The sequence below is a fragment of the Chinchilla lanigera genome, unplaced genomic scaffold, assembly GCF_000276665.1.
Source record: "Chinchilla lanigera isolate Chin_1 unplaced genomic scaffold, ChiLan1.0 scaffold00030, whole genome shotgun sequence".
In the NCBI taxonomy this organism is placed as follows: domain Eukaryota; kingdom Metazoa; phylum Chordata; class Mammalia; order Rodentia; family Chinchillidae; genus Chinchilla; species Chinchilla lanigera.
In genome coordinates this window covers 4577615-4602022 of record NW_004955431.1, presented here as the reverse complement: position 1 = coordinate 4602022, position 24408 = coordinate 4577615, and the positions used below count along the sequence as shown (strand labels likewise).

Here is a 24408-nt window from a genome sequence, read left to right as displayed (position 1 = left end):
CAGGCTGGTACCCAGGTGGGTGCATTGGAAAAAGAAAAGCAGAACAGTGATCTCCAGAAACCCTGCAGCCAGTGGGGGAAGGGGCAAGGGCAAGGCCTGGGGGTGAGGAGGGGGAGGCGGTGTTCGAGTCTCCTAAACTGAGTTGTCAGGGCTCTCAGCCTTGTGCTACCTCCAGCAGTGGCACAAAGGTTTCCCAGAGAGCAGTAACAAGGGCCATGCTAATCCTGCATGGGTGAGTGAATGTTTGCAGCTCTACAAAAGGGCGGGTTGCCCAGCCTCAGAGCAGTGGCTGGACTGAAAGGCATTCCACAGGGCCCAGGGCCCTGGCAGCAGCTGGGGATGCGGCCAAGAGCAAGCAGGCAAGGGAGACCAAGGCTCAGCCGGCCCCCATGCCCTCTGGTAGCACACAAACCAGAGAGATGTATTGCTGAAAATCCTGCCCCAGAACAGTGAAGATGATAGGGCAGTGGCGTTAGTACGCTCTGGCCATCTCTCCACTGCCCAGTACACAGCACTCAAAGCACCAGAGAAAACAGCTTGCAACTGTCATCGGGTGCTAGGGTTACACCCGCCCCAGGGAAATCTGTCTCTGTAGGGCTGCGCAGGGAACCAAGTACTTAGAGGCGGGGAGAGAAAACATGAATAATTAAGTGTCACGAAAAGCCTCTAGGCCTCCCTGGAGAAGCAGAGACCGTGCATCTGTGGGACGTGCTCAGCCTTTATCATATCTATTACCCGTCTTCTCCAAGGACCACAGGGAGCACCTGTTCCTTCGGGGCAAAGCAGACCAGACTGCGGCGGGAAGGACCTGCGGGTCAGAGGTGGAGCCTGTCACCCAGTCTCAAGCAGGCTTCCAAAAAGGAAAAGGAACACTCGCTCATGTGAGGTACAATTAGAGTTTCCATTGATAAAATTAAAACAAAAACAGCTCTAAGGACAGCAGTGCACAAGGCAAGAATGTCTATAAGGCAGAAAGTACAAAATTAGCCCCGGTATTTGCTACCTCCCACCCCCAATGTTACACACCTGTGTATCCCTTTTTTTTGTCACCTAAATGTAACAGAAAAATTTTTAACAATAAGCATTTACTAAGTGCTCTTTATCTGCTAGACATTGTCCTAAAGGCTTTACATATATTATCTAATTTAATGTTTAAAACAATCCAATGTTAGAGGTATTCTCCCCGTTTTTGCAGCTGAAATGTTAACTGACTTGCTTGAGCTGTTTAGCAAGAGAAAAGTACCGGCTGTCTGAACTGTCTGAGCACAAATCTCCCCACTAGTATGTTGTTACTTCGCAAACCCACCATTCTTACACTCAATCTGTTGGCTTTTTGCCTGAAACCTTGGCCTGCTTGGCTGGGTCTCTGAACCTATGGCTCAGGTCCTTTAGCCAGCTTGGGTGACTCATCCTGCTGGCTGTTTGCTTAAGTGGGCATCCTATGCTGAGTGCTACGAGGCCAGGTCAGAGGACCCAGGCCCTTCTGCCTGTTGTCAGACTTCCGGATGCTGGATTGCTGCTTGGCTACCTCAGCGCTGTCTGTATCAGGCCCCTCACTGCCGTTATCCGCAGCCCAGAGCTTCACATCAGCCTTACTTGTGCTGTCCTCTACCAGTTTTGTGCCACTTACCAAAAGTGGCCACTGGTATGTCCCCGAAGCATTGGCTTCCCAGTACTGGGCATGTGCAATTGAAGGTCAAGGTGTCTCATTTCAACGGACTGCCTGAACCAGTCTCACGATACAACAAGGTCAGATACTCTTTTTAGAATTGTTGAGCAACAATTGATATCATTGTCATTTTAGCCACAGTTTGACACTGACACTTTGAAACTCAGGTGCAATCATTTACTTAATCAAAGAGTATTTACTGAGCACCTATGATGTGTCAGGCACTGAAGGATACAATGGTGAATAAAACAGCCTCTGCTTTCACAGAGCTGATAGTCTAGTGGGGCAGAGAGATGATGAATATATAGGATGAAGTTTGGTAGCTGTAGACACTTCACTGAACAAACACATGTTCAGTGTGTGCATAATAGGTTTCCAAAGCAGCAGCCAGAAGCATTTATCATCAACGGAACAAATCAGCATGCACCCTTCCAGCGCCAAAATCACTGCCAACACCTGTGCCCTGTGAACTCCCAGAGGGCCAAGGGAATCGGAGCACGGGTACCTCCTGCTGCTGGGAGCTGCTTGGTATAGGGCAGGTGGCCCTGGAACCTGATTTGAGGCCCTATAACCTCACACTGCTGAGGGTGAAGAAACTATTTGAATTTCTAAAGCCCCTTTTGCTGGCACTGAATAGCTCTGGAGCTTGGACACAAGTCAGTAACCAGACCCACATGACCCAGTGGCAGAAAGCACAGGTGAGGTGGGGGTCAGACTCACACCAAATATGTTCCCTAGACTTCAGACGGGCTGAATCTAAATCAAACTTTATGTGACAGGAAAAGCCAGGGGAAGACTCCAGAGTTCTCCAAGGAGAACAAAATCCACAGAGGGCCACTGCCTCCTCTCCAGTGGTATAGTCAGCCCACGAGGCCAGAAATAAATGCCTTCAGGAAAGGCTTCCGCATTCCTTCTTGGGATGGGAAAGTCTATTCACCCAGAATATAACAAATAATGTTCTTTCTTCGCTTTTTTTCAAGTTTTTAAAGCCAGTTCTTCAAACCTCTGAATTAATGAGAAAGTTTGTAAGCAGTCTCCTTATCCCACTTAGATTTCAAATAAAATCTCAGGCTTAAAAATTCTTGGTGATTTTATAATTTCAATAAAGCCATTAGTTGACCCACAACTTTGGGCTGTGCAAGTGGCAAGGCTGGCTCCAGGGCTACACTCAAATAAAGCCCAAGCCAGACGCTGTTAGGGATCATGACTGTTCATGGCGGCAGTGAAGTGATGGTGCAGATGATACAGTTCCTTCCCCTTGGCCCGAATTCCCAGAACTTTCTTGTAACTAAGAATTGTACACAGGCTGAAATGGTTAAGCTGAAACCTGTAATTCCACTTGGTAGAGGAGAACAATAAGGAATCTTTTGATCCTGGGGCCCTTTCAAATTTTTGTAAGAAGAATGCTTTTGCTCCAGTTGCAGTTATCCCACTGTTCCCTCAATTTTCATCATCTGTGAAGAACAATGTCAGGGGCCTGCGTGTCTGATTTGTACTCCTGAGCTCATTCTGAAACTAGGACACTATTAAGAAAGAAATAATATAGGAAGTAAGGCAGGTACTTCAGCTGCTCTGGGTTTTTTTCTGCTTGGAGATGGGACATCCATTTCACTTTGAAAGTATGTCTACGCTTCATTCAGACCCATCATTCTGAAACATACCCTCTGATGGAAAGAGGAGCGGGAGGCAAAACCAGACACCAGCCAGAGAGTAAAGACAAAGACACTTTAAATTCTGACAGAGCTTGACACAGATTCTGGGAGAGGGCCAGGAAATTAGTCTGAGGAAGTATAAATGCAGCTAGAAATACTTAAGCATACCTCACATATTTATGTAATCCTTAGGACTATAATGATTTTGAACATTTATGAGAAGGTAACACAGGTCTGAAGCACAGCAATATCCCATGCTTAATGATATAATTAGATGCCTTTTATATAAAAATTCAAAAGTTTGGAAGAACTTCGGAGCTATAGCACTTTACACAGAATCTCTTCTTCTGCTCAATAATTTTAGTTATGTGCTTCTCACTCTCATGGGTAACAAAGAGATCCTGAGAAAGTCAAGATCTTAATAAAATTCTGTAGATTTAGAGATGCTACAATAGATCTTGGAAGCAACAGGTCTAGAATAAATATTTATCTTGTTTTAAGAAATGAAATACATATACCCCTTCAAAAAAGACAAAAGAGAAAAATGTGACCCAAAACCAATTCCATGATTTGTTCACCATATCTCCTCAGAAAATAAGTCTTTCAGGGTCGATTCAGAAAGCAAGCTTCCTGGATGTGTATAGAAATTAAAGACAAGCCGCTTCATCTAGGCTCCTTGTTTATGGATAAGGTTGTGATGGAGACCGCTACAAAGTGGCTCTGAGCCGGATTTAAATTAACCAACTGGCTTTCCATGTTTACTTGTGAGTCTGTCTGAGGACTAGGCCCCTGGTCTGGAGATGGGTGGTGGACTCACAGTAAATGAACCTCACTGGTCCCTACTAAGGCCTGTAATGGCAGATAAAGCTGTAAAGCCTCAAAGGATAAGACGAACTCACAGCCAAAGACACCGGGCTCCAACCTCAATTAACTAGATAAAGACTGTAACTGCAGGCATCTCACTCCTGAGTGGAGACCTTCCTGGACATAACATAGTTCTTCTAAGTTAACATAATGTGTTGCTTGGAGAAGCCCTTGAGTAGACTTCCAAGGTCCTTGAATGGCCCTGCCATTCAAGGCAGAGTCCTACCTTTCTTCAGTACTCCCCGCCTTGTTTAATAACTAAATAAATATGGGCCACCCAGAGATCTTGGTCTTAGCCCCCAGAGAATCTCGAATTCTGTGAGAGGGTTTTGATTCTCCTGGAGCCCTAAAATCATTCCATTTGCTTCTTTTATTTAGCCTTCACCATCCACTTGTTTGAGAGATTGCAGGCCTGATCAGTTTGCAATAACTAAGGGATAATATTAACCTGACAAGGTTTAGCAACTTGTCTAGAATGAGCATTTGGCTAACAGCAGGTCTCACACAGGATGGATATCTCCCAGCTTCTACTTCAGGGCTCTGCCCTTCACAGTTCAGCTGCCACCAGCCCTGAGGTGCCCAGTCCTGTTATAGCCTTTGAGAATTGCAAAGCAGGAGGAAACATAGCCTGTCACTGTCTCCAGGAAGCTATCTCAAAAACAAGAAAGCAAGGAGTTCACACATGGAAGACAGAAGGAAAACACTATAGTGGATGATAAATTCCAAATGACATAAAGCATGAAATTCAGGGATAGTAACTAGGTCTTCCTTTCTCACAATTTCCTTTCTGCCTTGTGGCCCTCACCTGCAGGGTATGGGATTAAAGGACAGTGAAAATAAGTGGATAAATCCAGTAATCAAATTTCTGAAGCTATTTTTGTCAACTCACAGCAGAGGAAATAGTCTGAAGGGCAGAGCTCTCAAATGTATGAGCTGAGCTTTTGGAGACTCCACCTGATGGTGAACCTTAAGCATGCCATCACATAGAAAGACCTCCAGCTCCTCACTCCACAGGATCTGTGACCACATGCATTTTAGCCTCCCTATCCTCAAGACTGAGGCAATGGCAGATTAACCACAGAATCACCGAGACAGCCCAGTTCTCCCTGTAACTGACAAAGCAAAGATGTCTTGCAACTATTCTTGTTATAGGGAAAACCCGTCTTCCAAGCACAGGTTGAATAGTTCAGCCTCACTACTTTTATGAGCCAATAATAATGTCAGAAGATGTTAGGATGAGATAAAAATAAAGGGTGACTGAAAACAGATGGAAAATTCCTGCTCTTCCATAACTACTGTGTTGTACAAAAGAATAGTTTAGTAAATGCACAGAAAAGACAAAAGGAAGAAAGAAGCAGCTTTCTTGGCCAATTACGAATTTTGGGAACCCTTAGAAGTTATGACCTGACTTTTCGCACATTCCTCAACTACTTCCAACCTGTTATCCTGACAGATGTTGAAGGCAGTGGTGTGGACATCAGATAGAGACAGAAACTGTGTACTCTCTGCCTCCCATGAAGCCAGTGCACTGACGACACAGTGCTTTGCTGGGGTCATTGCTGCTGCCCGAGGCTAGAACAGAGGTGGAATCAACACCAGTGAGAGAAACACAGGCTTTGCCTGGAGGACCTCCACACCATGAGTTTACCTACTCACAACCTACTCGACAGAGCAGTTTTACTCACTGTGCATATATTATGTCTATATTGTAAATATGCCTTTTTGTACATTAAATCACAGCTTTAATGAGACCCTAGCATGCTCATCCATGCCAGTGGAGGAGCAAAATGGCAATGTCAGAGAATAATCTGGCAAAAGGGATCAGAAGCTTTACAAACTGCTTACACTTTTTACTGCAGCAATTCTACTTGTAGCTGTTTATTCTCATAGTCAAGGATGTGTACAGGGTTAGTGCAAAGAAGTTCCTAGCAATAGTGAGAAACTGAATACAACCTATAGGACCCACACTAGGGCACCAATGTGTAAACACAGTACAGAAGTACAATGGAACACTATATGGGTACTCAGACGATTGGGAAGTTCATTTCCTGACATACAAAGATGCTTGAATATAGTTAGTGAGAAAATTAGACTATAAGATATATATATATATACACACACACACATACACACACATATATGTATGTGTGTAGTCATTTTGGTAATAATGGTAATAAATATAGCTATAGGAATATAGTTGATCAGAAAAACATCTATAAAAGTAGACACCAAATTGTGAAAAGTGGTTGTTTTTGGATGGTAAGATTCTGGTCTCTTATCTTTTTCGATAATTTGTATTTTCTGACTTTTCTATAATGACTGTATTATTTGGGTAATGAATATTATTCTCAAATTGAGAAAGCACCAGGCATATCGTGGGTAAGTGTGGTGGCAGCTACTCACTGTTGTTCCCTTCCTTGGGGACCTGACAACCCTGGCACGCCAGATGTTCCTGAGGTACTACTTCAGCTTCTTGGGGAAAATGCAGTCAGGAGACTCTGTCTCCATTTTTCTTTCATATCCTGGGTAGAAATCAACACTGTCTGTGTAGTTGAACTTACACAACTACAACTTATCTTTGAAGCCAGAAGCACTAAACCATATTTTTTTGAGGAAACAAACGTCAGTGTAGCAAGGTAATGAAGGAATTGTCTGTGTGGTATTCTACCCTCAGCCTCCGATTTCCTGATGCACACCTTTGGTTATTGCTTTTCTCTTATCAACGGTCAAGCAATAATATTGTCTAGCTCTTCAGGTTCTCATTCAGAGAAAATATAGACTCCACACCATCAAATAACAGTCTTAAAGCACAGCTGCTTCCGCCTTGGTTGTTTCATTTATCTCAGAGGTTTTATTTGCTACTCACACAGTCCTACAAGTAATGCTATCCCTTGCTTCTCAGAAAAAGATAAAAAAGCCCAGAGCATAGGGGAAATATTCTATGCTTAAAAATAAACCAATTTTAGTGGCGGCTACAAATTTTTCTTTTAAATTTTTTCAAACATTTTTTCTATTTTAAAGAGAAAAGAATAAAAACAAAATAACAAAAACAAAGACAAAAACAAAGCAACACAAAAACTATAAAAACAATACAACATTTGAAAATGAGATGCTAGGAAATCAACAATGGATGTTCTATTATTTATTGTTATCTTCAAAGTAGTTGCTCAGATTACCAGATATATGTATGCAAGATTGATCAAACAATTAAATGTTAACTGTTCCTTTCAATAAACCAGTAGAAATTAGTAGTACAATTATCTGAACTACCTTGTGTGTGTGTGTGTGTATATTTCTGTTCCCGTTTTCTTCCTTTTCTCCTTTCCTTCATCTCAGTTGTTCTTTCCTATTGAGCAGTTTCTTTCTCTTTCACAGTATGTATTGTACCTTTCAGTTTTATTTACTCTTTCAGGTTCTTATACTAGGGAAGGTTCTTATACTAGGTTCTTATACAGTGTTTACACAGGTGGGTCTGATTTATTTTGCTTAGGAGTATAGTCTCTAGTTGCATCTAATCACCTATAAAAGCCTTGAGTTTATCTTTCTTTATAGCTGAGTAATATTCCATTGTATAAAAATACCACCTTTTTCTTATTCACTCTTCAGTTGATGGGTTGTTTCCAAAAGTTTGCTATTACAAATTGTGCTGCTATGAACATGGGTGGTATGATGTTTTTAATTCTTCTGGGAAAATACTCAGAAGTGCAATAGTTGGATTGAATGGGACCTCTAATCCTAATTTTTTGAGGAATCTCCAGACTGATTTCCACAGTGGTTGCACCAGTCTACATTGCTACCAACAGTGGAGAAGAGTTCCTTTTCACCCACAGCCCCTCCAGCATTTGTTGTTGGTTGATTTCTTGATGGTAGCTATTCTTACTGGGGTGAGATGAAATCTCTGTGTTGTTTTAATTTGCATCTCTTGAATGACAAATGATACTGAACATTTTTTCATATATTTATTTGCCATTTATATTTCTTTACCTGAGAAGTGTGTATTCATCTCAGATGCCCATTTCTGGATTGGGTCTTTGAATTTTTGGGGGGAGGGTCTGACTTTTTTCAATTCTTTTATATGTTCTAGATATGTCCTTTGTCTGAAGGATATTAGCTAAAATGTTTTCCCACACTGTGGGTTGTCTCTTCCCTCTACTGGTGATTTCTTTCTTAAATTTTCAATAAAACAATTCAAATATTTATCAAATGAAAAACTCTCTCATTTAGACATTACACAGATCCTATAGCCTATAGATTACACCATTAAATTAGGATTGAAGTGTGAGAAATTTGGATAAGCAACATCTCTCAGGGATAATTAAAAGCAACACTAGTTAGTCAGGAGACGGGCTAGCTCAGTGTTCCTGAAACTTTCAAGGCATTAATTTACTTGGCTCAAGGGTGGGACCTGGAGTTCTGCATTTCTGGTGCTGCTGTGATGTCCCTGGACCATATACGGAGCCACAAATTTGGTGATTTTATATGCTCGACCAGGCCAAGAACTCAGTTTCTGGGCAGCTGACAAATTGCGGTGTCAGCAGGATACACTGACCTGCACATGCTGCTGTTTTGTGGTTCTGAGGGTACGGCCAAGCCTTCATCTGAGTGGCTGCAAGACCCAGACCTGCCACAAATGACACAACCAGGCCTGTGGCCTTTTAAGTAGTGTCACCTACAAATCATATACTCATGGCTCCAGCTCTAAGAGGGAGGCCCAGAAACATGATGTCTGTCCAAAACCCAAAGTCACACTTGCTACAGAAAATTTCAGTGTGTGGGGTTGTGGGCGGAGCTGCCCCCAGAACACACTTCTTTCGTCATTTAGGGGAAGATAGAGAGAAACTATTATCTTCTGGGGAGGAAGAAAAAGTACTAATGCATAATACTCTCCCAACCAGCTACACGGACAGCAGCTGTAGTTATCCTAGCTGCCTATGCCAGATAATATAAGAGAAACTTCCAAAGCTTTAACCCTACAGTCAGAGCCACAAAGGATGACACACTGGACAAAGAAATCAGATTGGCCTGCTTATGTGCACAGCATTTTAGTGATTTTTCTCTCCTCTCCGCAGCCAGGGCCACACACCAGGATGGAGTGTGTCATCCCCGACGTCACTGTCTAACATCCAGCTACTCGCCGAGAGCCCTGCCTGGGCCTGCAGAGTCACACCGCTGGGCAGCAGCTCACCCCGAAGCTCCTTTGAAAACAGTTCTACACGTGAACAGGACTGTTGTGCCAGAATGTAGTTTTAAATGTAATAAAAATGGAAATGGTTCTTATTTGGGGTTTATTTGCTGGAAGTGCACATTCAATTCCGTGGAGAAGCAAAGCAGAAATGCAAAACCCAGGATGGATTTCCCTCCATTCGAAAATAAGTATACTATCTCCCTAGCACTTGGGTTTGCTTTATGTCAGCTTCTGAGTTAAAATAGTAGATAAAGCAACACCATTAATGTTGCTAATAAGCCCTTTGGATGCAGAGGAAGTACGAAATTAATGAAAACCATGACAGACATGAATTGATACTCACATTCCATAATTTTCTCTAAAATTTATAATCTAACTCAGAGAATACAGGTGAATACCCTTGACTTCCTTTGGTGCATTCACTGAAGTGGAGTGTGAAACCAGGGATAGAGCAGGTGAATTTTTTAGTCTACTTGTGTTATGGCTTATATCTAGATATCCCCGCTCAAAGGCTGATGCAGTCACAGGTGGCGAGTTTTGGAGGGGCCTGGATTTAGGGTGTGTGAATGTGGATTAAGGGTATGTTACTTGGATTAAGGGTGTGGATAATGAAAGCCCCATCCTAGCTTTGCTTGGCCCCAGTCAATAGGCTTGTAGCCTGGGTAGAATTTAAAGGAACAGAAGTCTGACCCGCCATGGACTGCTTCTCCTCTGGGATGGCCCTCTGCTATACTGTCCTGCCTTGGAGCCAGCTGACTAGAGATTGGAACCTTTATAAACTGCTAGCTAAATAAACCTTTCCTCCTTTCACTGTGGGTGTCAGGTACTTCGTCTCAGCAACGAGAAAAGTAAATCTAAGACAGATTTTGTTAGGAAATTAATGAAAACATGACAGAAGTGAGTTGAGATATTCACATTCCATAATTTTCTCTAAACACATTCTAACTTAGAGAAGGCTGGACAAAACCCATGGCTCTTCCTCTGATGCATTTACTGAAGTGGAGTGTGAAACTGGGGGTAGAGCAGGTGAATTTTTGAGTTTATTTGCAAACAGGTGCAAAATGCCAACTTCACGTTAATCACAACATTAAGCAACTTCAGTAGTTAAAATAATCCTTCATGAAGATTAATGAATAGACTAGATCTTATGCAATAAGACAAATTATCTGAAAGATTATGTGTTCTGAGAACCAAAAGGAGAAAATATTGTACCCAGAAAAAAAAAAAAGAAGATTGTAACATTTATAAATGTATTGACATTAAATTGGCTACTACCACTTCTTGAAAAATACCCATCTTCCTTTTTAGGGAACAAGATCAAAACTGGCTTTAAATTGATAAAAATCTGTCAGTAAGATGTCATCTTCTCTAATAAAAACAGAAGGAAAATAACAAACACTTCATTATACCACATCTGTATTTGGCTCTTAGACTTGAAGGTGCACACAACATGTACTCAAATATCCCAAGTGGTGAGTTCTATAGTACACAATCGTGTCTTCTCACTGCCGATTTTCAAGCTCCTGTGTGTGTTTAGTCATTAAGCCACGTGGAGTTTATCTTTCCAAAATGCTGAGAGGCTGTACAAATGTGTTAGATGCCAAAATCAAAACATGCAAGGTTTCAGTACCCTAACATTTCAGGAAAGTTCAAACTACTGAGAAGCTACAGAGACAACAGCATTTAGATGGGACGATACACCTGAAAGAAAAGACATCCTTGGGAAGGGGGAGATGTCTTCCCAGGCACAGCAGTGAGGCACTCCTGACAAGTCCATATGGTGGCTGTAGGTCAGCTACAGTGCCAGTGCCTTGCAATCAATCAGCATGCCTGGATTTTGCAACCTGAAAAACACCTGTGATCTACCTGACCATTTTTCTGGAGACTAGAGTGTGTTGAAAGACCCAAAGCACCAGCTGGGGATACCTGAAGCTGATTTCAGGGCAGTTCATAGGTATGGCAGCTGAGGGAGAGAATATCACCGGCCTTTGGAAGCACTGAGCTAGCAGGAGGACATGCACATGGAACAAAGAGGTCATCTGAGTCACTGGAAGGACAGAACATGAAGCTGGGAAAAGACAGGTAAGGAAAACAGAGGACAGAATCTGAGGATCTGGTAAAATGAACAAATTTAGGGACTTCTGCCCACCATCATATTTGACTTCTTTTTTTCCAGTTTGCAATGTGCTCCTGGGCTTAAATCAGCAGACCATAATGTTGAAGGTCATTCTTCTCTCTTTTCCACAGACATAGGATTCCTTGGGGCATTGCCCAGCTCCTGGGAGACACTCTGTGTATCACTTTGACTGATCTTTGAGCATCTGTGCTTTGAGAAGCATGAAAGGACACAAAACTGCAAAGCATTCTTGCAGTCACTGGAAGTTTGTAGGGGAAAAAGTTAAAGACTGTCCTGAGTTTTGTGGAGGAACAATTTTGGGCCAAAATTAGGAAGCTCATGCAAAAGAGTCCAAAACAGAGTAGTTCTTTGACTACTTCCTATTGGCATGGGGGGTTGGGTATCCTCAAGATACATCACATGTTCCTAGCCATAAAATGTTTTAAGTTCCTAGCATGTTTTAGGAGTAATTCTCCAAGTATGATTAGAATCTTAATTTGAATGGAAACATTTGCTCACACATGATGGGAATTTCACTAGTATTACATGGCACACTTTTTTTTCCTGGCATAATCATTGTTTTTCTTTTATCCTGTTTATAAAAATTTCCCCTTTTATTCAAATCACTTAAGAATGCAAACCGTGAATCATGGCCTGATGATATTCTCACTAGATTCCTGGATAAACAACCTAAAATTCTGGAGTATGAATTAAATATGAATTAAATTCATTTTCCTTGGGAAGAATCATGACTTACTGAGATCTCCTGGGGAACACAGTATTTTGAGCCCTTCAGAAAGCGTAAAGGAAAAGCCCACTTTTTCTGGCAATCTGAAAAAGGCAAATGGACCACTTGAAACTGGAAAAAATGCACTCAAACAAACTAAATCATCCATTAAAGGAGCCCCCAGCCATGTGCCCTGGTGTTGGTTGGTGACAGAGGATCCAGTTAGTGGAAATGGGAGTCCAGGACCCACAAGGCTGAAGAAAAGAGGGCGGTGTCCAACCATCCATGTGCCCCCTCCTGCCTCAGACCTAGTCATTTCTTGGAAGGCAGGGGATAAAAAACAGCCACTGCCTGTTGCCCCAGTCTCTCTGCCATCACTTACTCCTAGGCAGCTCACAGCACAGAGAGCACAGGTTGATTCTGATCAGCCCTTGCTACGGATTAACACTGGAGGACACCAGAGAGGATGCCCAGCCCCTGCTCCTCCACCTCCTCCTTCTCCTCTCCCCCGTCTTTTTCTCTACCCCCTACCCCAGGAGTTTTAAAGACATTCACATCTTAGCATCCTATGGAAGGATCCCTAGGGGGCCCTCCAGCCACCTAATTCTACAGAGGAGGAAACTGAGGCTCAAAGAGGATGCTATGGTTATCCCTTGGGGGACAAACCATATATGCTGTCATGTGCAGGAGCCGTAGTCAGTCCCCTACACCTGTTGATATGTAGAGAGGGGGCTGCTAAGAAGCGATTAGGTCACTGGGGGTGCTGTGCGCAGATGCATAGGATCCCACTTAGCTCTCCAAATAGTACATTTGTACTAAACAGCAAGCCTGGCCTCTGACCTTTGTGGTGTCCTGTCTCACCATGTGATTTCTTTCACATGTGCTACCACAATGCCATCCACCACGAGGCACTTGCTGAGCTGATACTGGCATCATGTTCCAGAGCCTTGTGAGCTAAACAAACCCTTTTTCCTTAGAAAGCGCTCAGCCTCGGGCATTTTGTTATTGCAACAGAAAGTGGACTAAGAGGATAAATGAGAGGCTGGAGAACACATAGCTAACTCATGGCAAAACCAGCAAGTGAAATTATGGCACCTGACTGCACACCACTGCTCTTGGAGCTTTCCCTTGGTAAAGACCTTCAGCATCAGAAGGCAGTGCCTTCTTTGAAGGAAAAGATAACAGCACAAAAGGGTGACTGGTGCTCTTTGTAGGGAGCTCTCATGGTGATTCCTACCAATGGAAATCCAGCTCTTGATAAACAGGCACCAAGGCTGAGGTTAACACTGCTACCCTGAGGGCATGCCTATGAGCTCAGCACACACAGGTAAAGGAGCAGCAGGGAGAGGAAAGAACTACTTGCAGATGGAGGGAAATCCATTTTCTGATAGGGAATGAAGAGCATCAGCATTCAAATCCCACACAGGAGCCAGGAGTCACTCAGCCACTGAGGGAGGCTGGCGGGGGCTGCGGAATGACAGTGAGGTAGGGAGCTGCTCCCAGACCTGTAAGGGGGCCCTGGGTCCCTGTGGTGTCCAGCAGCCCTCAGCACTGTGGTCACACAGAGGCACAGAGGGCAGCACCCCGAGTCCCTCTGACGGGGAGCTGCCCCGTAATGGATCCCTCAGCACAAATAACAAGTTGGCAACTTTCTCTCTACTCAGCCCCTCCACTCTGGTTACCTGGTGGGTGGGGAAATATTATTTTAACAGTCCTTTTGGAAAATACATTTTCTTCTCTTTTCCTTTCTTCTTGCTCAGCCCCCCTCCCCCCACTCCTTTTCCCTCTCCTTCTCCCTCTCCTTCTTGGCAGGACTGGAAATGGAACCCAGGGCCTCACATTCAGCTACCCCAACCCCCAGTACATTTTCTTTTTTATTTTGAGTCAAAGTGTCACTCAGGTGCCTGTGCTTAAATTTATGATCCTCATGCCTCAGCCTTCTGAGTAGCTGGGATCACGAGCGGTGTCACCACTCTTGGCAGAGAATACTTTTTCTCATTGCAGCACAGTCAAATCTGTGCTTTAAAGACAGATTTAAGACTTGATACTCAGGTTTTTTTTCCTTACAGAAAGTCCACTCGGTTATCTTCCTCTGACGTCTCAAGGCAGCTTTCCCCTGCCTGTGGATAGGGCCAGTACTCCTGCTCCCGGAGGCAAGCAGAGGAAGGCCAGCCCCTTTCTTCCTCATGGAAGTGGATTAGTGGTACCAATGTAGTTAAAGAAAACAACATCGTCCAGACCTCCTTGTAACTAGGGATAAACATGTGACAAGATCTGGCCAAGGGATAGGAGTAATTATTGGAAAAACTCCTTAAAAATGAGGATGTCCCAGCTTGCAGGTGTCCTCTGACCTTCCTTTTGCTTTCTTCCAGATGACAATAAGGATGTGATGGCTGTCCTACAGGCAGCCGTATTATAATTCTGAAGTAACTCTTAAGATGGAAGCCAAAAGTTGAGGTGACAGGAGGAGCTTCTATATCACACATACAGAGAGAGCTTCCTCTGGACTTATTTTAGTGATAGAGGAAAACCCAAACCTTTCTTGTTTAATCAGTGTTTTTCTCTATTATTTATAGCCAAACACGTTTCCTAACTGAAATATTCTCATTCTCTCTCTCTCTCTCTCTCTCTCTCTCTCTCTCTCTCTCTCTCCTCTCTCTCTCTCTCTCTCTCTCTCCTCTCTCCAAGAGGCATCACTGAAGCATGAGGCAGGAACACAACTACCAAATATTTAAAGTGAAAAGAAAGAGCAACAGCAGGGCATTGATCCCAACTGCACTAAGAGAAATTCCAACTCAGAGACTGCAATTAAAATAACAGAGAGGAAAACATCCCAAACTAAATGACCAGTTTTGCTTTCTAGAGAGGTGTTTTGTTGTGACCCAGAGGACTGATTTGAGAGCTACAAATTAAGCAAAGCTTCAGGCGAGTCTTTTAGAAAAATCATTCTTAAAGAAATGTAGCCTCTGGGCCAAACAGCAGCATGAAAATGGAGGCACAGAGAGACCCAGAGTTCAGGAGGCTGTCTCTGGTTTGAGGAATGCAAGAGCTTCAGGGAATAAGCGCAAGTCACTGGAGCATTATTCTCATGATTACTAATGGATCTTAATAACTAAGGGGCAATGTTGGGTCTCTGTTGGCTGAAATGATCAGAAATTGCTCACTGCAGTTATAGTAATAACTAAATATAATTTGACACTAAATTACAATTCCAGATATTTCCCCACAGCCCTTTATTGCAAAGGGAAAACAAACCAGTACACCAATAAATAGAATAATCCAATTAAGTGTCTCTCCATTTGGGAACCATTTAGAATTGAGAGTTTAACAGGATGATGAGATAAAACAGAATAATTCTGTATTTACGGATTAAAAAAAATCAGGTCTCTTATTTTAGATGATTATTTTTGGTTATTTGAAAAAAAGTGTCAATCAGTCGGAATGACTTTGAGGTACTGATTTAATCATGATAAATTCTTTCTAGTCAAAAGGCATCATTTCTCATGAATATACTTACTTGTATTCTAATATTAAATGTAAGTACCTTTTTATGTTCAAAGTGTCTTTATAAACACATTCCCAATCACTGTTTACCACATATAATGATCACCTATAAGCCAGGAATTACAAATACAGAAAAATGGACTGATGAAAATGTCTACATTCCTTCTAGCTACATGCAAGTGCAGAAATGATAGCTAAATTGCCTCTATAGTCTACGTTGGGGTGTTGTTAGCACATTTAGCAGGACTTTTGTCAGAGATGGGTGTTCCTCTATAATGCGAGGGGGTGACATTTGCCTGCAGAGGTAGAAATACAAGGGAAGAACTTTTTCCCCCCAAGATCTGTTGGAGCTGTATCACAAAAAAAGCGGCTGTGCTTTGAGTTTTCTACTAGCAATAATTAGAGAGATACTCAAAGAACATGTTAATTAAATTCCATGGAGAATATATTCCTAAAAGTTTCTATAAGCAGCTGGTAAAGCCTGGGGTACATCCCTCAGGTTAAATTTCTGCAGGAAAGGAGTGGTATATAATGTACTGAAATCCAGGTCCAATCAAACTTTGCAGGAAAACAGGTTCAGAGTTAGAGGTTCCTAGGTTGTCTTCCTTGCGAGGATTCCTCTGGTGATTCCTGTGTGCATACTACTGAAGTGTGCACACATGTGTGCATCTATGTGTGCACATAGATGGCCTCCGTGTACTGGCCCCATAGTGAGACTATTACAGCAAAGTTGAAGGACATTTAAGAGATACTTACTACTGGTAGATGACAGGTGGCTGTAGTCGGACCTGAAACACAAGACCTCAGTATTAGCAAGAATGTATATCATTTTTCTTTATTCAAATAATTTATTCAAGCTAGAAGTTGAAAAGTCACTGGTGAGTAGCGTTTCACTAATGTCACCAATTAAAAACCACAGTGCAAACAGAAGTTATTCCTGACTTTGAAAGCAAAACTTTTAAAGGCATTTTAGAATTTAGGGTCTTTCACATGGCCTCTGTGAGTCTTCTTGGTGGAATTCACGTGACTTCTAAGTCTGCTGGCAAATTTTCAAGTGCTTGTTTATTTTTCTGGAAGAAAGGTGCAAAGTTTTTAACAGATCCATGAGTCCCGAAAGGTAAAACCACCACAAAGGAGCACCCTTCAAATGCTCGCACAACGCATGAATGAATGTCTCTTTGTTGAGTTAGCACAACATTGTCAGAGGAGACAGAGAGAACCGGGGCCACCAGGGCATGTGCATTTTAGGTATAGGTGGCCAGCAGGTTGCCCAAAGCATAGTACGATTTTAGCAGATCTCAGTTCCATTGAGAAGAAACCGGCTGAATATCAGAGCACAGGATGTGGGCTGTGATACTGGAGGGGAAAGACAGGGTTAGGTCGCCAGTGAAAGAGCCCATTTGGATTTTCGGCTGAAACACCAGTGCAGGCACTGAGTTACAAGAATGGGCCTCTGGCCAAAGACCTGCCTCGCTAATCTCTGATGAGTTTCTGCCCTATTTGCAGGGCTGCTAAGATTTCTTTCTCTGGCAACAAATTCAGTGTAAAAGCTATTTATTTTCTTCCCTACCAGTGTCTCAAAGTAATTCTCAGTAGGAAATTAATCACTTGGGCATGTAAAGATTTATTCTGCCTGCTGGTGAAGGGATGTAGTTATGCAAATAAACTGCTTAATTATATTTAATTTTATAGATATATACTACTTTTATTTTCTTAGTCACATGTTGCCTTCCTTGATTCATCCAATTATCACTCCATTGAGCTTCTTACCACACTAAAAAAAATTTATAAAACTTTTTAAAAAATCATAAGAAGCATAGCTCACTTGTTAAAATAATGTACATGGCTCAGACCAAATGATTTATTGGTAGAGGAACCAAATGCAAGAAAAACAACATGTGGTTTTCTCTTTTTCAAATGAAGTATTTTAGTAGCCAAAGAATCATTGAATTTTAAAACTGGAAAAAATAACAACAACTAACATTTGCATATCTCTTTATACTTTAAAAACTTCATCTACATATATCTAAATCATTTTTTATTTTACTAATTGGGAAAATTAAAGTGATACTATTTATAAGGAGTCCAGGAGGCGAGCAATGGCAAGGGCTTGGATTCTGCAGGGTAGGTAGCAAGGAAAGGGTAAGAAAGCAGGATGCCTGGGTCAGGGCCTGGAGACATTTACCTAAGGGAAGTGGAATCAAGGATTAGCACCATTTTAAAACTCAGGATTTGTAGCCCCAGTACTGACACATTAAATTTTTTCTGGAACCAAGCAGGCCATAAATAGACTTTAGGATAATACTTAGAAATGTACCTATATAAAAATGCAGTGTATGCTCAGTAAGCATTGCTGGAAGATGCAAGTGGTAGATGCAACAGTAAAATAATCCCGTTACAAAATGATCATCTTAAAATGCCCAGACTTTTAAAAGATTGCATGACTATCTAAATGCAACTTATAATAATATGTAATATTACTATTTCCCTTATATTAAAAAATGTGTCAGCCTTTTCAGCTAGATTTTTCCAACTACTGAAGCAGATGGGATTCACATATGCAGGCATTTTAAAGATCTGCATACAGATGGATATGTATGTAGAATTAAATTTACACTGGGAACACAGTTCAGGAATCTTAAAGTACAGTGGTAGTATTTTGGGACAGGTGCTAGCATAACAATGGCTCTCCATGAATTCCCCCAAATCTTTTGAAACAAAAGGCACTGCCTGCCTTAGGCCTGTTAACTGGTCAGCCTTCAGGAGCCCTTGCCTCTGCTCCAATTCCTCCTCCAGACAGTAGCACAAATCTGATCATGTCTCTCTCTGAACAAGATTCAAGCTTGCTACTTGAAACACAAACCCCTCTCTACACAAAGGATAGTCTCTGCCCCACTCTGCAGCTCAATTTCCCTCCCAGTCCACTGTGGAAAGAGAAGTCAAACAGAAATAAGCCACCTGAAAACCTGCGTCACTTTCTGGACTCTGGTCCTAACTTTATGTCGTTTGTGCACAGTTGCCATAAGGAGGGAGATTCAGTTTTGAACTGTTCCTTTCACTGAACATCAACGTGCTACTGCGTAGCTCCTTACCATCATCTTAGGTAGTCTGTACTCAGCCATTTCCCTTTGGTTAGCTTATGATTGGTCCTGACTGTTCACTTTTACAAAGCACAAGGCAATGATATTTTACAATACAGCATTTATTTTCTTGTTCTTAGAAAAATTAGCATGAGTGGGAATATAAACTGAATTTAGGTCTGAACATTTTTTTATAGCTCTTAAAAATATACCCCAAATAACCCGAACAGATTATTTTCTGGAAATATTGCCAGTGAAAGAAAAACTGTAAAACTTGAGAAGATTTTATGCATGAGTAGATTAAAATAATCTCAGAAAACAACCAGATTTATGACCAGAGGTTTCTGGGGGAGTTTTTGCAGTCCAATTTCCTTTGAGAAGGAAGGAATAGCAGTTGGGTACCCAGCCTTGAGATTTACTGGTCTCACATTATAAGAATTTGCCCAGCGGACTCCTGTATATGACATTCAAGCCTGAAGCATGAAAAGTGAATCCATGAATTTTAGGACGCAAAATATACAGGAGCAAAATAATACAAGAATTGTATATTTTCATACATTGGGCACTTATAAAAACACATTTCCAAGTACTATATCTATTTAGTATCTGTGTCAATAATAAAAATGTTATAGAGTGGCCCCTTGACTGTATTTTAATTATATGTATAGAGGTTACAAATACAAGCATTCTGTACTTAACATAGCTTTGTACTGCTATTAGTTGCCTACTTGTTAATATACATGAATTTTATAAAATGAATACCTTTGAAACTATCTTTTCTAGGAAAACCATAGCATAAGAATTTGATCTTGGCATTTTTGTAAAAGTGGTCTTGATGTTTCTGCAAAACATCAGCTTGGTATATCAAAAACTTCATGTTAACTTTCAGTGCACTGAATTAATAACACGCCATGGTAACTAGGAGTTAATTAGCTACACTTGAACACAAAGTTAGTACACTGTTATAGACAGTCTTGTCTTCTCACATTGTAAGATTTTCTATTTTTTAAAACCTGTTCCATTTTTAAATTTATTGCACATATTTTCTCTCATCCACTTGTTTAAACCCTCAACCCATACATTTATTGAGTCACTTAAGCCACAGCGAGGTGTCAGTTGGAGATCACCCAAAGACACGGGGCACGGTGTAACCCTGGCATGGATCAGAGGCTCAGTGACAGCTGACACAGAAGTGGAAATCCATTAATGCCAGGCTGAACAATTTAATGAAAATTACCCATCAGGTACAATCACATGTAGAAGACTGACTTGGAGACCAAATAATGGAGACATCATTAATGCAACAGTTCCTATGAAGCGTTGGCTTTTATTTGGATTGATGAGGCCCCACCTGACTTTCTACTAAGAGGTTCTGCTTCTGAAGCTAGTTTACCACTATCCGCAGCTGACTTGCCAATGTGTTCCAATGGAAAGCACACAGAAACACAAGGCCTGCGTTCAAGAGGGTTTGGGGAAATGGGAGCTTCAAAATGACCACAGTTGTTACAAAGAACACTTGTTTGCTTTTAGTCCTGGAACATATTAGGTAGGTCAGACAGCAAAGGCAGCACATCAAGCAAAAGAAAATGAGCAGAAAATGAAAATTAATAGAGATCAAAGGGCTTCTTACAAGTCAGAGTCACGAGGTGGGAAACACACTGGAGACCCAGGATTCTACTGAGGCCACTAATGAGCCACGAGCCCTCTAGATCTCCATTTCCCCGCCTATAAAATAATCATACACTGACACACGCCCTATAGCATATAGGGCATCCTGAATAATGATTAAATTGCTTACAGTATTTAAAAGCATCTGAACATCTACTATGATAAGTGTAAAGATCATACAGGGGTCACAAATTTTTATTACATAAAACTTATCATTTGGAGTGTTTCTTTATAACAATAATAATGGTATGACAAGAACTAGAAATGGACTGAGGTTGACTTATGCCAGGTACTATTCTAGGGCTTTGAATGCACACATGTATTTAATCCTCACAACAACCGTATGATGGTGGTGTTGCCATTGGTCCCATTTACAGAGAGGAAAACTGAGGACAAAGAAAGATTAATCAGCTCACAGTTCCACAATTCCTACGTGGAGAAGCCAGAATTTAAATGCAGGCAGGCTGGTTCTCATGACTGAACTTTCAAAGTGATCAGCACCGTCTGCTCACTGCCAGTGGGACCCACATCTGATAGATAACAGAATAATCAGCTTAAGTATTCCCCTAAAATCCCTTGATTGTCTGCTTTGTTCACACCCATCTATCCACAACTCGCCCTTCTCCTCCAATCTGTGAGGATCCCATCCATGCCCAGCTCTCTCTGGCCGCCCCTAAGTCCCTAGGTTGTTGAGCAGTGCTGCAGGAAAAGAGACAGCGATTGGACTCCTGCCTCTGTAAATATATAATCATTCATCTCTATTGGCTCTCACCCACACACTGAAGCAGTATTTCCCATCTCCCTTCTCCTGGGAAGAGCCTGACAATACCGACAACCCCTCTTCCCTCCTTTCTCTTGTGAGAGAGCCATCCTACCCAAAGCCCATCCACCCACACGTGGGTGAAGTCCATCTGCCTCCACCTCTTCAGAAAGCTGGCATGGTGCACGATCATTTTTCTCCTCCATCTTTGTCCTTTCCCCTTCCACAGTCCTTTCTCTCCGCAGTGACTGTCCCACTTGCCCACATGTTAAGGACGCCTTCCCTCCTTCACCCTCCCTCTGGCTTCTGCCTCTGTGTGTCCTTCTCGTTCCAAACAAATGGCTCTTGCTGTCACTTCTGCCTCATCTTCTATGCCCTTCGAAGTCACCCTAATTCGGCTTCTGCCTGCGCCACCCACTGTCAAATATTCACTTCACTGTCTCCATTAATAAAAAAGGACACTTCACATTCCTCATCTTAGTTTCTCAGTAGCACTGCTGATTTCTCCTTTTTCCCAATCTCAAATTTTCCTTGACTTTAGGATATCACATTCTCCTTCTTTTATTCCATGTAGACTCTTCTCAGGGTCCTTCATCAGCCCGGCTCTTTGACCTGACATTTAAATGCTGTGGCTTCTCAAGGGTGGATTTAAAGACTACCTCCCACCCTGAGTAGCTGAAGAAGTCAGTGAGCCAATGGAACACAGAGAGGCTTAGGATAGTAGGTGGCGCAAGGTAAAGGTTAAATTACCTTTAGTTGATTTAATCTCTCCCAGGCTTCAAAAGCCATGTTTAGGCAAACGGCTCCCAAAGGCAATGTCATCATGCAAACCTCCACACTGAGCTCGAAAGCTGCAGTCCTCTGCCGACTCATCATCTTTACTGAGCTGTCTCAGACTCACCATACGTACTGCAAACGAAACATCTCACACTCTGCCCAAACTTGGTCTGGAAGGGGTCACGGGCTACTTTGTGAAGCGGATGAAAATTCTCTTCTCATAAAAATTCACAAAGTGCATTACTTTGCATACAACTTGACGCAATTTACAGACCCCAAATTGAGGATCATTACCTTAGTGCATGTGTCACTTGAGCTTGTTCTTGAAAGGACAGAGTTTCACCTAGTGGACAGGCATGAAGGCGGAAAGGGCAGAGCTGGCAGAGAGGGCAGCTTGACAGAGGCAAGGCAGCAGGAAACCCTGCTGGAGGTGGCCAGGTGCAGGGTGAAGAGAAGGAATGCGCAGAGAAGGAGCCAGAGGGAAAAAAGAGGGACTCCATAATTCCAGGGCTTACAGCCATGTGAAACTCTGGTACTTGATAGGTGATAGAGCCATAAAAGTTTGGAAAGGAGAGAGATGATCAGATTTATGTTTTGAGAACAATAATTATAACACACAGTTATCTAGTGCTTTCTGTGCACTTTATACTCAGTGCCCACCGGCTGCCATCTAACAGCTGGAGAAGGGAGGGGCCGGGGCAAGCTCCAGAAAATTGAGGAAATTATGAATGGTTTTTTTGATAACTAAAGTAAAATTTAAGGATCATATGAATGTAGGACAAATATAAGATGAACGAGCATGTATTGAAACCATGCATGCTATTTTGCCTTTATTTTAGTTTAAGGATGTTAGCGACAGAATAAGACTTCTTTAAACAATTTGGTCCTGTTACTGCCACACACTTTACAGAGGCAGAGAGCAGAAGCTCTGGAGTCAGCATGCTCAGCGAGCCCCTCCCAGGATCCCTGGCAGCTGTCATGCTGATGCTAGGTTCCTGGGGGAATGTCCCCCTGGGTCAGGGCTTCCTTTTCGTCTCCAAAAAAGAGTCCTTGAAAAAAATCTGTTTTAGGTGAGTTCTGCAAGTTGAAATTGAATGGACTAGTGAATATCTTATGATCCCAGCTATAGAGGAGCTCGGTAATTTTGCTTGTTTCTTTTGTCCATGATCAAGCTAACCAGAGGCAGGGGGGAAAAAGCTAACAGTCTTCAGTAAAGTTGCTGGGGGTGTACTCAGTGATACAGCACTTGCCTAGCATGCACAAGCCCTCCCCAGCAAAATAAATAAAGGTGATAAATGGCACACGTACAAAGTGTGGGAACAGGCAAGGAAGTCAGTATTTGGAATCAGGTTACCCAGCCATTAGCCCAAATCCCAAAGTTGGTAACAGGGGGATCCCACTGCAGGGTAAATGTGAAGACCCAGATGTGGGCCACGGGTGGTAGAGGAGGCTGCCAGGAAGGGAGGGGTTAGAGGCAGGAAGGGCTGTGAGTGGGGTGCTTCTGGGGTCAGGTCAGAACCCTGCCGCCATTCTGGGCCTGGACTCTTCCTGCTGGCACAGGTCGCTGAACCCTGAGATTAGCTTGAACCTTCCTCTTCCAGGAACGAGTCTTTCCGCAGCACCGCCAGCTCCTGCCCTCATGCAGGGTCACTCCAGATAGGAAAAGACACCCTTTCCTCCTGGGGCAGCGCCCGCATCCTGGATGTGGTGCTGACTCGGCACAGGAAAATCCTCTAGCGATAGGGTCTGGGTGAAAGCGTTTACAAGAACGTTCATCTCCAAAAAGACACAAGCTCTTTTGTTTCCACTCGGGAAAACTGTTGTTGGAGAGGGCTAATTAGTCCCCAAAGATCTGAGCTACATTGTTTGAGTCCACTGAAGCGAATGAGACATTTTTTAAACAGGCAGGGCCTGATCGCAGCGCCTCTCCATCCTCAGGGCGCCCAAGGCACGAGGTCCCAGCCGGGACAGGTGCGCCAAGAGTCAGAAGTTCTGCGGGGCTGGCGAAGTCAGCAGAATAAAGCCCCACACTGCAGCATAAAGTGAGCACAGCCATGCTCTGAGAGTTCTAAGAGACTTTGGCGCCAGGCGTCCCACCCGTCTTCCCGCTCTCCGACTCCAGGGCTGGCCTCCGCGGGGTCCGGAGCGGCGGGGACAAAGTCCCGCGGAGGGGAAACAAGTGCAGGAGCATCTCTAGCTTCTAACAGGGATGACAAGGGACCTGCCCCGGCCCGGCGCTCACGTGACGCCCGAGGGCGAGAGGGACGGGTGGGATTACACCAACCTGCACCTCGCTCCCAGTGCGGCCCGCCCGGCGCCCGACCTCGCGGCTGTGCCCCAGGGCCGGCCCGCAGCGAGCGGGCCCCATCTCTCCGAGCCCCGGGGTCAGAGCGGAGGGCGTCCCCG

The 24408-nt window shown here is 43.0% G+C and overlaps 1 protein-coding gene across 1 annotated transcript in view; it reads right to left on the bottom strand.

The window, feature by feature from the left end:
• Positions 1–16505, bottom strand: part of Fam124a (family with sequence similarity 124A) — a gene marked incomplete at its 5' end in the record, with an annotated part of 48050 nt that extends 31545 nt beyond the window's left edge. Inside the window, 1 exon segment of the mRNA XM_005387893.2 lies at positions 16474–16505. Coding sequence (XP_005387950.2) covers positions 16474–16505 — 32 coding nt within the window.
• Between the last annotated feature and the right edge of the window lie 7903 nt (positions 16506–24408).